The 12027-nt window shown below is 51.4% G+C and overlaps 1 protein-coding gene across 1 annotated transcript in view; it reads left to right on the top strand.

Annotated features, from left to right (window-relative positions):
* LOC121162057 (aminopeptidase O (putative)) overlaps positions 1 to 12027 on the top strand; it is a 261196-nt gene that overhangs the window by 193014 nt on the left and 56155 nt on the right. Inside the window, exons 11-12 of the mRNA XM_040988871.1 lie at positions 1270 to 1332; positions 1617 to 1691. Of these exons, the coding sequence (XP_040844805.1) occupies positions 1270 to 1332; positions 1617 to 1691 (138 nt within the window). The remainder of the gene's footprint in view (positions 1 to 1269; positions 1333 to 1616; positions 1692 to 12027) is intronic.

Below are 12027 nucleotides of genomic sequence, written 5' to 3'. Positions count from 1 at the left end.
GTGTTTGCCCTCGCTATAATTTGCAGCGGCGGAGTTAGAAATATGGAGCGCAGGGCTACAATAAAGTTTTCCACTCTGACGTCTCCATTAAGAAGCTTCTCTATTGTGTAAAAAACGCTCCACGGGGCGAAGTTGCTGCTATTTAAAGTAGCGGGTTTGATCTTGGCTTTGATCTGAACCTTTTGATCTTGAAAGAAAGATGGAACAGCCATAAAGAGAAGGCAGGACAGATTCCTGAAAGAAACGCCTTAAACTCGAAGGAATGGTCAAGACCGCCGGCCCCCACCCGCAACCTCGGTCCTCGGACTGAGTTTCCTGGTCTCTGGGGTTGTGTGTGTGTGTGGGGAGAGGTGATGGGCGGATTTGGGGTACCGCACGCTCCTGCCGACTAATTGACACTTTCTTCTTGGTTGTTCTGGTCGTCTGCGGGCAATGGCCGGAGCATGGTGGCCGCTGCCCGAACAACGTGACGGTGGCGGTGGAATGGGGGCTGGCTTTGGTGCGCTCCTGGCCTGTCCCCCCGGGATGGTCCCCTCCCACGGTCGTGGAATCCAAAGTCTCCCTCCCCTCCTCCGTCTCCCCCGACCACCGAAGTCTACTTAATGGGAGCGTGCTAGGACGCCGAAGTTCCTTGCCCTGTGGCCACCCGAGCCACTCCGGCCACTGAACTTTCCGACCTGTACTGCGCCTTCAGATTGGCCACGGGGGGTTAGGGACGGAGGTTAGAGAGGGCGCTCCGTGGGCACAGCCCTCCCCTTCAACCTAGGGACCCTTGCTTGGCGCGCGGTGTGTGTGTTTGGGGTGGGGGTGGGGAATAAGACATGTGCGTCGGAGGAGGGGGCTGTTCTTCACGCGTGGGAAGGAGCCGGGAAGACGTTAGCAAAGAGAACAATAAAAACAGCCCGAGCTGCGGGGGCGGGGGCAGCCGGAGGGGTGGGCGCACTATACCTTTAAGGCAGGCCCCGCCCCCGGCCCTGTGCCCGCCCGCCGCCCGCGCCGCCCCGTCCCCCGCAGCCCGCGCAGCGTCCTAGGTGTTGCGGGGCCCGGAGCGCACGCCTCTCTTCCCCCGTGGGGCTGAGCGTGCGCGCCGGTTCGCGGGCTCCTGGTGCCACCGCCTCCGCCTCCGCCCTCACCTAGGCGGGCGAGGTACAGGGCCGAACGCACGGAGGACTTGACGGATGATGCGGGGTGGAGGTGAGGGAGAGGTAGGGGAAGGGAGGCTGAGGTTGCACCGGGGATAAACTTGATTTCGTTCTCCTCCTCCCGCAGCCGCTGCAGAGGGAGCGTCAGGCCGGGGAGGAATGCGGGCTGGTGCTGCAAGTGGGCGCCGAGGTGAGTGCGGGCTGCGCGGCCCCGGGCAGCGGCAGCGGGAGAGGTGGCCCTGGTGGGAAGCTCGCGGGGGGGGGCCCTGGAGCGGGGTCGGGGGTGCACCCAGGGCGAAGGTCATTTCCCGCCCCCTCCCAGCTCATCACACGAGGTGCCCGTGGCTTCCCCAGGTGCAGCCAGGCGAGCTCCCCCTTCCCCTCCCGCCCGCAGCTGCGCGTCGGGAGGCGGGAGGACGCGCGGCTCTCGCAGGGACCGGCCGCGCGGTTGGTTAAAAATACACTGAACTTCAGGTCTCGAAATGGATCCAAGTGAACCGAAGACCCCGAAAGCGGAAGCGAAGGGCGAACGCCGAGGTGTTTGCAAAGGTAGGAGACCCCTCCCGCCCCCCACCTCGCTGAGACAGAGGGACACACCTGGGTGGAGGGGTCACTTTCCGTCCCCGAGGACTATTATTTGTATTTTCCCCTGCGTTTTCATTAAACTTAAGAAATTATAGGCGTTTCCTGGGGCGGAGGCAATGTGATTTCTGCCCTTAAATAGCGCAGTTGGACTGGGGGGGGGGGCGGGATTACATCAGACAGAGCATCCTCTGGCGCTGCAAGATGAAGACGCGCTGAATAAACTCCCCGGCGCCCGCCTGGTTGGGTTGGGTTGTGTGGCAGACACCGTGCCTCTCAGCCAGGAGCAAAGGAGATGTTCCCCCTCCCAGACCTCCCCCCCACCCTGTAAATTGAAAACATTTTCAGTTACGTTAACTTTGCAAAAGTTTTCACAACAGTTTTTTTTATTCGTTTGTTTGGAGGGGGGTTCTTTTCCTCTTGAAATTGTAATTGGCAGCATGATTTGTCACTCTGCTGTGAAATCAGGTAAGTTGGCTGTGGACTGCTGAGGGACAACTGTCTTAGCAAACCCGGTTTTTCAGCAGAGAAAATTTCCTGTTGCTTTTTTTTGCCTGGTTCCATTTTAGTGCTTTTGTGATTCTCTGTAGCACCAGGGGATTCAAATGTGTTGTTGTGGTGTGGTTGTTTATTATTATTATTATTTGTTCTGCTGCTTGGAGCCTGGTGATGAATCATGGCTGATTCCAAAGCCGAATTCTTGCTGATAGCATCACTGCCAACTTGTCTGATGTGTTGCCTTAGTATGGGCATGGTGGCGGCTGGGGTGTGCACACAGCACGTGATGGTGAAGGTGATTGCAAAGTTTCAGAGTGCACTTGAGGATACCACGAGCTGCCTTCTGAGAGAGCCGGAGAAAGGGCTTGCAAGGACTAAGATTGGGCTCCTTAGTGTTTGGGGAAAAGGGGTACCCCCAGACTGGACTACATCAAACAGACTCCGAGGACTGTTTCGTTAAACAGTACCGGGGAGAGCTGCCTTTGTAAATGGACTTGAGCTTTTGGATGATGCCTCGGCGTGCTACCGTAGGCCTTGTGTGTTTGTGTGCGTGTTTATGGCTTTAAGCATTTCTGAAACTGGTTTTAAGGTGATGGATGAGATCGTAAACTACCCAAAGGAAGAAGAGTTATATCTTTCTTCATATTTAAAAACAAAAAAAAGTTTGGTAGAGATTTTTTTGAACTCAGCCTGAGACCACCAGGTGCAGAGTGGACCATGCAGTGGCAAAGCGGTGGCCTTTGCAGGTTGCTGGGCGTCACTGTCCGGGCCAGAGTGCCATCCCAGCACCAGCCGTGGTCTGCACCTCCTGAAGATTTGGGGGTGAGGGGAGACAGGACTCACTCCAGCAGTCTCTCTTCCACGGACACCGCGGTGGCAAAAGGTATGGGAGAAGCCACCACTCATTTCCATTCCAGGCAGCAATTTAAAGAGAAGGCAAATATGCCACAGTCAAGGGGCACTCCTGTTTCCTTTTGTGGGTGGGGTGGTGGCGGCGGCTGAAGCCTGCTGGCTTTGAGGGCAGTCAGTAACATGGGTGTTGCTCCGTTGGAGCAGAGAGCGTGGGGCGTACCTAGCAGTTCTTGCCGACTGTGGCCAGCTCCACCAAGCCTTGACGCCCTTGTGGCTCTGGCCTGCGCAGAGCAAGTTCTCAAGGGCAACAGACATCACTACAAGCCTGTGGGGAGCGGGACCCTGTAAGAATGAGTTGAGTTGTCCCTCCCAAGGTCATGTGTCACTATGCTTTTTGCTAGCATTTAGAGCTGTGGTTTTATTTCAAATTTCTGCCCTTGGAGCAAAGGAGAAGCAAAGAACTTGTTCCTTTTTCATACACAGCACCATGCTTTTCATCTGCCTTAGAGTCACAGTGTTTCGGTTTTGTTGTTGTTTGTTTGTTTGTTTCCTGTCCTCACCTGGGTACTGTTAACGTAAGCCTGCTTTGTTCTCCCGGCCAGCCAGCTGTCCGACTTGCTGTCCATACCTGCCAGCCTGCCCCAGGATTCAGCCCAGACGACCTGACCCCTCCTACCCCTGCACACACACACACAGGAGGAGGGTCAAGTAGGGTGACTCCATCACACAGGGATCAACTTTCAGAGGGTGCAGCTGTCACCGGCCACCTTGCCTGCCTCCACCGAGAAGAATGGCCGTGGTGAGAAGCAAGGCTCACGGTACTGAACCAGTGAGGAGCTGGCCCTGGCTGTGTCAGCCACACACAGGTGTCTGCCTGCCCCCTCCCGAAGAAAGTGCCCAAGATGCTAAAGCGGCAGGCACGGCATTAGTAGTACTAGTCGGGTTTGCAGGTGAACTCGGAGGAAGAAGCCAGACGAACACTTTGCGCTCAGCAGGGCAGACAGAAATAATGAACCGTGCATCTCAGTCAGTTGGGACGATGGGATGGTCCCACCCAAATAAGACACTGGGTGTAGGGGCCGTTCTCCTGGCCGCCCACCGCCCCTGCTGCCTTCTGCTGTGCACTCACGGCAGGCAGAGCAAACTGCCGTCTTGGCAGTCATTGCTCACCTTCCTGAAGGTGCGTCCTTTCCTCCTGCGCGTCTTCTTATGTCTTCTTGGACATTTGTTTCTGTTGTGTTTTAGCCTCGTGTCTTTGTCGTTTGTTTGCGTGCGCGCACAAACATATAACTCACTTGGCTTTGCTTTCGGCCTCCCCTTTTTTCATTATTTCAAGTTCCTTCCATTTGGTTAGAAGCACGTTTTGCAAGGGACAAGCCAGAGCACCTGAATTAGCACACCAAGAGCGACTGGCGTGAGTGGTGCAGGGGCAGGCGAGAAGGTTTGACTTCAGCAAGTGGATTGTGTAGTGTGTGTGTTTTAAAGTGACAGTTTAATAAACGACCGTGGGTTTTAGAAGAACAGCACAGTTCCCCCTGTTGGTACCTGGTACCTTTAACGAGTTCAGAAGTTAAGTCCAAAGTGTGTTTCATAGCCAAAAGTTAGAAAGTAAGGTTTTTGTAAACTATGCATTTGACATTTTGTGGAGTTTCATCATGTAAGATTATGTTATATAAACACGTGTTTTATTAGGGTAGAACATATCGATGGAGTTTTGAGGAAAGCACATGAATAGGATGTTCCTTTAAGAAGAAGACAATTTCTGTTTGGAAATTTGAAGGAGTACCTTACCTGGCTCTGGGCGTATCTGTGTGTAAATATTATATAAACATTTATCTCAGAAGGTGTTCTTGGGCCTTGCTTTCCAAGCACAGAGCGTTCCTAAGGCTGGCTGTTACTAACCGGCAGAGCTGTGGGGTGTGTGTGTGTGTGTGTGTGTGTGTGTGTGTGTGTGTGTGTGCGTGTGTGTGCGTGTGTGTGTGTGTGTGCGTGTGTGTGTGTGTGTGTGCGTGTGTGTGTGTGTGCGTGCGTGTGTGTGTGCGTGTGTGTGTGTGTGTGCGTGTGTGTGTGTGTGTGTGCGTGTGCGTGTGTGTGTGTGTGTGCGTGCGTGTGCGTGTGTGTGTGTGTGTGTGCGTGTGTGTGTGTGTGCGTGCGTGTGCGTGTGTGTGCGTGTGCCCCTTAGGACGTGTCTTAAGGAGAGGCGAGGTGCCTCCCGCAGCCCTGAGGCTTCCTTTGCTTCTGTTCTCTGCTGGCAACTGGGGAACACGGGCTTCAGAATGGTTTTCTTTGTGCTCATTCCTAGATCATGGAGCGTTTTTCACTTCCCTGGTCACTTCGCTGGTTTTTCCTACAACACCGGACTGTGAGCCACACTGATGGTCATCTTAGTTTGACTTAATGATTCACAGATTTTTTTTTTTTTGATTGGACAGACACTCCCAGCTTAGTTGGTGCATTTGGCAACATTTGTTGTTCCTCTGTCCCTTTTCTTGAAACTTCGTGTGTTGTGTGGTAGCACTTTGATCCCAGCTGTTTGTTGAAACATTCTGTGTGACCAGGTTGGGTACAAACGTGACACCGTGTGACAGAGGCACATTTCCCATTCCATTTTTGAACACTGCAAGGTGCAATGAAAGTGACCCTGAGTCCTCCTCGGCCCCCTCCCTCACGGCCGTGGGTGCCACGTGTGGCTTCGCTTGGCGGCTAGCAGGGCACAAAGCACAGAGGTGGGGTGGACGGCAGCCCAGGAGGCTCTGCCCAGGAGTCCCTTCTGGAACCAGCCACGCTGTGGGCTGGGAGCTGCCCTGGTGTTTGCCCTGGGAGAGCAGACAGGTGGTCTGTGTTTCTGTAGCCCTCAGCTCCGGTGACTTCCGCTGGCTTGGCTTCCACAGAAGGCTGCGTGTGTCCCCTGGCGTCCCAGCCCTCCCTCCCCATTGCGACAGTGCCTTTGTGTGCCCGTGTTGTGGATGTCGACTCTGACTTGAGTGATGGGGTCATTCATTACAAGTAATCACCAAGAAACCAAAGAAAAGGGGTAATTGCGGGGCTGTTAATATGCAATCTGTTATGTGATGGCTGGAATATTTGGAACATCCGTGATCCTGTGTGTGTGTGTGTGTGTGAAACTGTCCTTTTTTTTTTTTCTCGGTAAATCCCTTATTTTGAAATTTCCTTTACCCCGAGTCTGAAGGTAGAGCAGGTGATGTGAGATCTTGACTTTTTTGCTGTTCTTTTTCTGCCTTCCCCACAGCAACCCTCGCAAAGGGACTGCAGAGGAATTGCTGATAAAATGTATTTTTGCTAGCCTCAGAATCAGTGCAATGTTCGTTTATTCTGTAGGATTTTTTTTATATATATGTTAAGAATGTGCAGTTAGGGAAAAAAAAGGTTCTGAGAATTCTTTAAGTGCTAAAATTCCTTCCCTGTTTCAACTCGCATAACAGGGGAAAATTAAAGTGTAGTCAGCCACTTACCCACACACCCGCACTTACTCCCATCTTTTAGAAAAGAAATCTTTGAATGGATCTATTAGGATAATAATAGCTAACCTTCACTGTGCGTCAAGCCCTGTGCTAAGTGCCTGAGGTGAGGCAGCTCATGTAAATGTGCCATTAAAGCCGTGTCACAACCCGCCCTGTGACTTTGTGTGTGCTGGGGGAAGAAGCAGCATCCGCAAGTCGCATCATCGCCCCGGGGGCCGTGGCGGAGTGTGTGTGTCGGGGGTGGGGTGGGGTGGGGTAGTGAGGTCTTAGAATTCTTCCTAAGGCTCACACACACTCCTAGACCACCGGCATGAAAAGTACACGTTTCTCGAAGTCCCCGCCCAGCTGTGTAGTTTGAAAACAACTCCAAAGCGTGTGACTAATTACACTCGTGTTGATTTTCCGCAGTCCCATTGCCAGCAGCCATCAGCTCTTTCTACGCCATGAGAGATGAAAGCCATTTTCATAGAAAACATGAAGAGTTGAGCTGGGAAAGGGATGCAGGCGGCCCAGAGGGGGTGGGGAAGGGGGGACCGTTTGCGGCTTTTCAGTTAGTTTCGTTCCTATGACAGAATGCCTCACTTGGCAGCCCTTCTCATCCCAGGCATTTTAATGAGCCGCTGTTTTGTGCTGGGTCTCATATGGCTCTCGTAAGATGCCTTATTTTTAGCAGTACCTGCTGCTGTCAGCGCGGGTTAGGGCTCTGCCATTGTTTCCATACATCCACTGCTGTGGAAAGCCATGCCAGCGCTCATGGCCAGCGTGGCGGTTCCAGGCCCACCAGCCCAGGAACCCTTTAGGCATCCGCGCATAGCGAGCACGACTCCCAAAGCACTGAGCCCTCACCCTAATGCTGAAAGTAAGTCCTGGTGGCAAGCAGTGAATCGAGACGAAGCTTTCCCCCGCCAATGGCGTTTGACTCAGGAATCTCATTTTAAAAAAAATTTTGCTGTTGAGAAAGAGCATTTCATCCTGTGTAATTCTTTCATTCCTCAGTGAGAAAGAATTTTCTTCTTTCAAGCATCCTCTTGGTGTCACTGCAGGTGACCTCGTTCCTTCTAGAAGGAGAGCTGGGACCCAGGAGGAGAGCCAGCTTTGCCACCCAATCATGTACCCCTGAATCTTTCTTTCCCTTGACCTTTAAAATCCTTCTAAACATCTCTCTAGTTGATTGGCCAGGGAAGCCCATTTCATTAGTCAACAGGGTAAGCATGTTGGGCCTCAATTTTTCCTAAGGTTTTTTTTTTTTAAAGATTTTTTTTTTTTGTATTATTATTTGGAAGGCAGGGTGATGGAGGCAGACACTCAGAGAAATGGGAGAGAGCAGGAAGGGGGAGATCTCTAAAATACCACAAGGACCAGGACGGGGCAGTTCCCAGGCTGGCACCTCCGAAACCCCATCCCGGTCTCCCATGTGGGTGGCAGGGGCCCTGACGCTGGGCCCGTCTCTGCTTCCCCACGTACGTTAACAATTAGCTGAATCAGAAGTGGAACGTATCAATACTCTGACACGGGATGCTTGCATTAGCGAACGGTAGGTTGAACTCACTGTGCAAGCCCCTGTTTTGAAGAACATTTAAAAAATATCCTGTTTCTGGAATTTGGGGAGTCATCTACTTTTGTTCTAATGGTTGTTTTTACATAATAGTACTGGGGTCTTGTTGTTGTTGTTGCTTTGGCTTCTGCATATTTATTCCCTGCCGGGAGTGGTAGAAGCATTAGGTAGTTTTGTTGCTCCTCTGTCTTCCATCTTGTGACATGGAATAGTGTCGTTTCCAGACAGATGTGTAGAATGAGGATTGTCTGTGAGCTGGCCGTGTTTTTTCCTAGAATATCATTTCCCCTTTTCTAATAGTTGTCTTCAGTGTTGAGCATGTAAACATAATCTCTGAGTTATGGTAGCCCTGATAAATAAAGTCACTTTGTCTTAATTCTGTAGGTAAATCTGCAGTGCCCAGCCTGACTCTGCTGGGCGTGTCTTCTTCAGTCATTCTGGTCTCTGCGGTTGGCTTTCCCAGAAGTCTCTGGGGTAGCTGCCGTCCCAGAGTTCTCTGTGCTTGGTTTGCACCCTGTTGTGCTAGAGGTAACATCCTGGGCCCACGCCTGCTCTTGTTGGTTTAAGGATCTTGGTTGTGCTAGAGTCTGCTGTCGTCTTGCCTGAAATCCCAATGCTGAGCTCACAGTGACCTAGCCTTTTTTCTTGCCATATATTTTTTTTCCCCTGTTCAAATCCAGTCATCTTACCCCTAAGGCGTCTCACTTTTCCACCCTCGTCGTTTGCCTTGCAGCTCTGCTTTTTTTTTTTTTTCTTCACATCTGTAAAGTTAGGAATAACTTCTTTCGGCTTCTCACACAAGAGATTAAGAGAGTAAGTTGGTGTACATAAAGCTCTTGGAATTTATTATTTTATTATCTCGGTATGTATTACGGTGCCTTGTGGCTGACAACTTTGAAGTTAAGAGTCCTTCCTTTTTATAGGCCAACGGACTCGAGCTGTCCCCCGGTCCACTTCTAGATAGCTGGGACATGAACCCCACTCCATGCGGTAGGCAGACTGACGGCCCCCACCCTCAGAGGGTCTGCTGGACTCAGAGTGGTGGTGGCTTTGGCACAGTCTCATCCAGAACACTCTGGCCCATGTTCACCTCCTCCCCCGACATGACACGTTGCTTTCCTAGGTAGAACTTGGCTGCTCCGAGTCTGGAAAGAAATAGATGTGCAAGGCCTGTTGAAAACCCCAAGTCAGACAGAGGAGCGGACACGCTTTCTTGAATCTGTCATCTGTGAGACCCCCCCATGTTAGAAGCTCTTGGAAAATACCAAGGAAACAGGAGACACCGCTCCTGGCCCGGGAACGTAAAGCACTCAGCATCTGCCGGAATGCCTGTGTTGCAGCCGGACACGTGATACGAGGACAGGCAGAAACTCGGGACTCACGGATGCCGTGCGTTTTACCTGAGGCTGCCCTGCGCTCGGGTTTCCATGCCAGGGCTTGTTTTAATAAAGCAGCCGTTTCCACAGGCAGGCTGGAAGTTCTGGTGGGAAATTGGGGAATTGAATTAGCTGGATCCGTTTTAATGCTTTTTTGCCCGATTTGTAAACGCAGATAGGGGTTTGATGGATGTACATATAAATAGTGGTAGTGTTTCTATTCGACTCTATTTGATTTTTTTTTTTTTTTTTGTTAAAGAAATAGTCATAAATCCACCTGTGGTTGGCAAGTGAGGCTGGGGCCAGTCACAGAACTCTGCCGACTCTTGTCAGTCAGGCCGATTTGGAAAGCCGAGGCCAGAAATGTGATGCTAGCTGTATGTTCTGAGTCTAACAAGTTCCTTTTCATAGTCTGTAGTTACTTAAACTGTTTTTCAAATTTGGTATTTCATCCCTAACCTAGACAACTCCCAAGTAAGGAGAGGCCGTAGAGCCAAGCAGAAAACAATCCCCAGGAAGTGTGCAGTTACATGCACCACACAAGAGACTCAGATCTGTAGCAAAGATGCAAGAACCACGGTGGGCCAGGGGACCCCCGAGCTGCCCGGGCCAGCTGAGGAAGGCGCGTGCTCTGGGCTGTTTCCCTCCAGGAGCTTCGTCCAGGCCAGGGTGCAGATACTTGTTGGAGCCCATCCAAAGTTGTTTTGAGTCATCAAGGATGCCTTCCTTTCTATTCTTAAGATGCTGATTGTCTTCATGAGTAAGGTTCAGACTACAGTGTGAATATTCACCCTGGAATCCAAGGGCCGCAGCAAGTTTTGACTGAGTCAAATATCTTTTGACTTTGAACTGGCTCTGCTTTCTCCCCATATTTACATTGTTGCCTTTTAGCCTTCCCTCCAGCCATTTGGTTTCAAGGCAGAATGAGACTTCCAAATGCTTCAGAATGTGAGGTGGTGCCTTCCAAGTTCACGGTGTCTCCCAGTTCCCGCCCCTCATGATGTTGGTGCGTGGCAGTTCCGTCACTGAGAACATCATCCCGAATGTTTTCAACACCACTGATACCACATTGGCTCCTCCTCTTTTTTTTTTTTTTTAAGATTTGTTTGTTTTGATTTGAAAGGCAGAATTGCAGAGAGAAGAAACAGATAGATCTGTTGTTTCACTGGGCCTGTCAGAACCTAGGGGCCAGGGGACTCATTCGGGTCTCCCGTGTGGGTCCAGGGTCCCGAGGCTTTCGGCCATCTTCTACTGCATTGTCAGAGTGCAAGCAGGGTGCTGGGTGTGAAGTGGAGCAGACAGGACTCCAACAGATGTTCATATGGGATGCTGACGCTTACAAGGTAGAACTTGAGCTGGTTGAGCCACCATGCAATCCCGGCTCTTATGTGTGTGTGTGTTTGTGTTTTTAAAGATTATTGGAAAGGAAGATTTACAGAAAGAAGGAGATACAGAGAGAGAGAGAGAGAGAGATCTTCCTTCCGCTGATTCACTACAAACGGCTTCAGTGGCCAGAGCTAAGTTGATTCAAAGCCAGGAACTGAGAGCTGCCAGGTCTCCCACACAGGTGTAGGGTCCTAAGGCTTTGGGCTATCCTCCTCTGGTTTCTTAAGCCATGAGCAGGGGGCTGGATGGGAAGCAGAACATCCAGGACGCAAACCAGTGCCTGTATGGGATGGCCAGTGCTCGGAGGTGCAGGGTTAGCTAGTGGAGCCTGCACTGGTCCCTCTTATGTGTTCCCTGCATGCACGCACTCACATACGTCTCTGAATTGTGTGTGAAAGCAAAGGGACAGACTGATGAACCGTAATCAGTATCAAAGAAAGCATGCGAAAAAGGGTCTCCAGAAGTGTGTGTTCTCAGTCCCCTCGCACTTTGGTAGGCAAGGCAACAGTTGTTGCTGCACATGGTCATGCTTATAGGCAAGAGTCCTAAATGTCTAATGGTGTCCATTTTTCCGTGGCCATTCCTTCCCATCGGTTTGGTGCCCAAGAAGAGCAAAAATGTCTGAAGAGTAATGAGAATGTCGGTCAGGAGCTGCAGCAGAGGCTGGAGGAGGCGGCATCCGTCTGGATCCAGTCCATTGCCAGTTGGCTGTCTGCTTTTTCTTCCTTCACTGACATGTGCACAAGCTTTGCTTTTTTGAAGTCCAAGGTTTAATCCCATCCCCTCTCCACCCCCTTCTGTTCCTTGCAGGAAAGGTAAAGAGTTCCAGGTGCTTCCTGGGGTGACAGGGACAGAGGTGACTTTATGCCACTCTACTGCAAATGTTTGATGTGCCATAAAACTCCCGTGTGCACGGTTTGTTGATTTGTGTGAAACTTTGGCTAGAGGTTGGTATAGTGTCGTGGTAGCTTAAACGTGCAGTGCCAGCTTCCCAACTGGGTGCTGGTTTGCGTCCTACCTGCTCCACTCCGGATCCAGCACCTTGCAGACATGCCCAGGAAAGCAGTAGAGGATGGCCCAAGTCCTTGAGACCCTGTATCCACTGGGGGGACCTCAAAGAAGCTCCTGGCTCCTGGCTTTGGCTCAGCCCAGCT

This window comes from Ochotona curzoniae, unplaced genomic scaffold, assembly GCF_017591425.1.
Source record: "Ochotona curzoniae isolate NIBS_2020 unplaced genomic scaffold, NIBS_Ocur_1.0 contig_50, whole genome shotgun sequence".
Lineage (NCBI taxonomy): Eukaryota > Metazoa > Chordata > Mammalia > Lagomorpha > Ochotonidae > Ochotona > Ochotona curzoniae.
The sequence above is the reverse complement of the archived record's forward strand: the minus strand, read 5'-3'. Positions and strand labels throughout refer to the sequence as shown.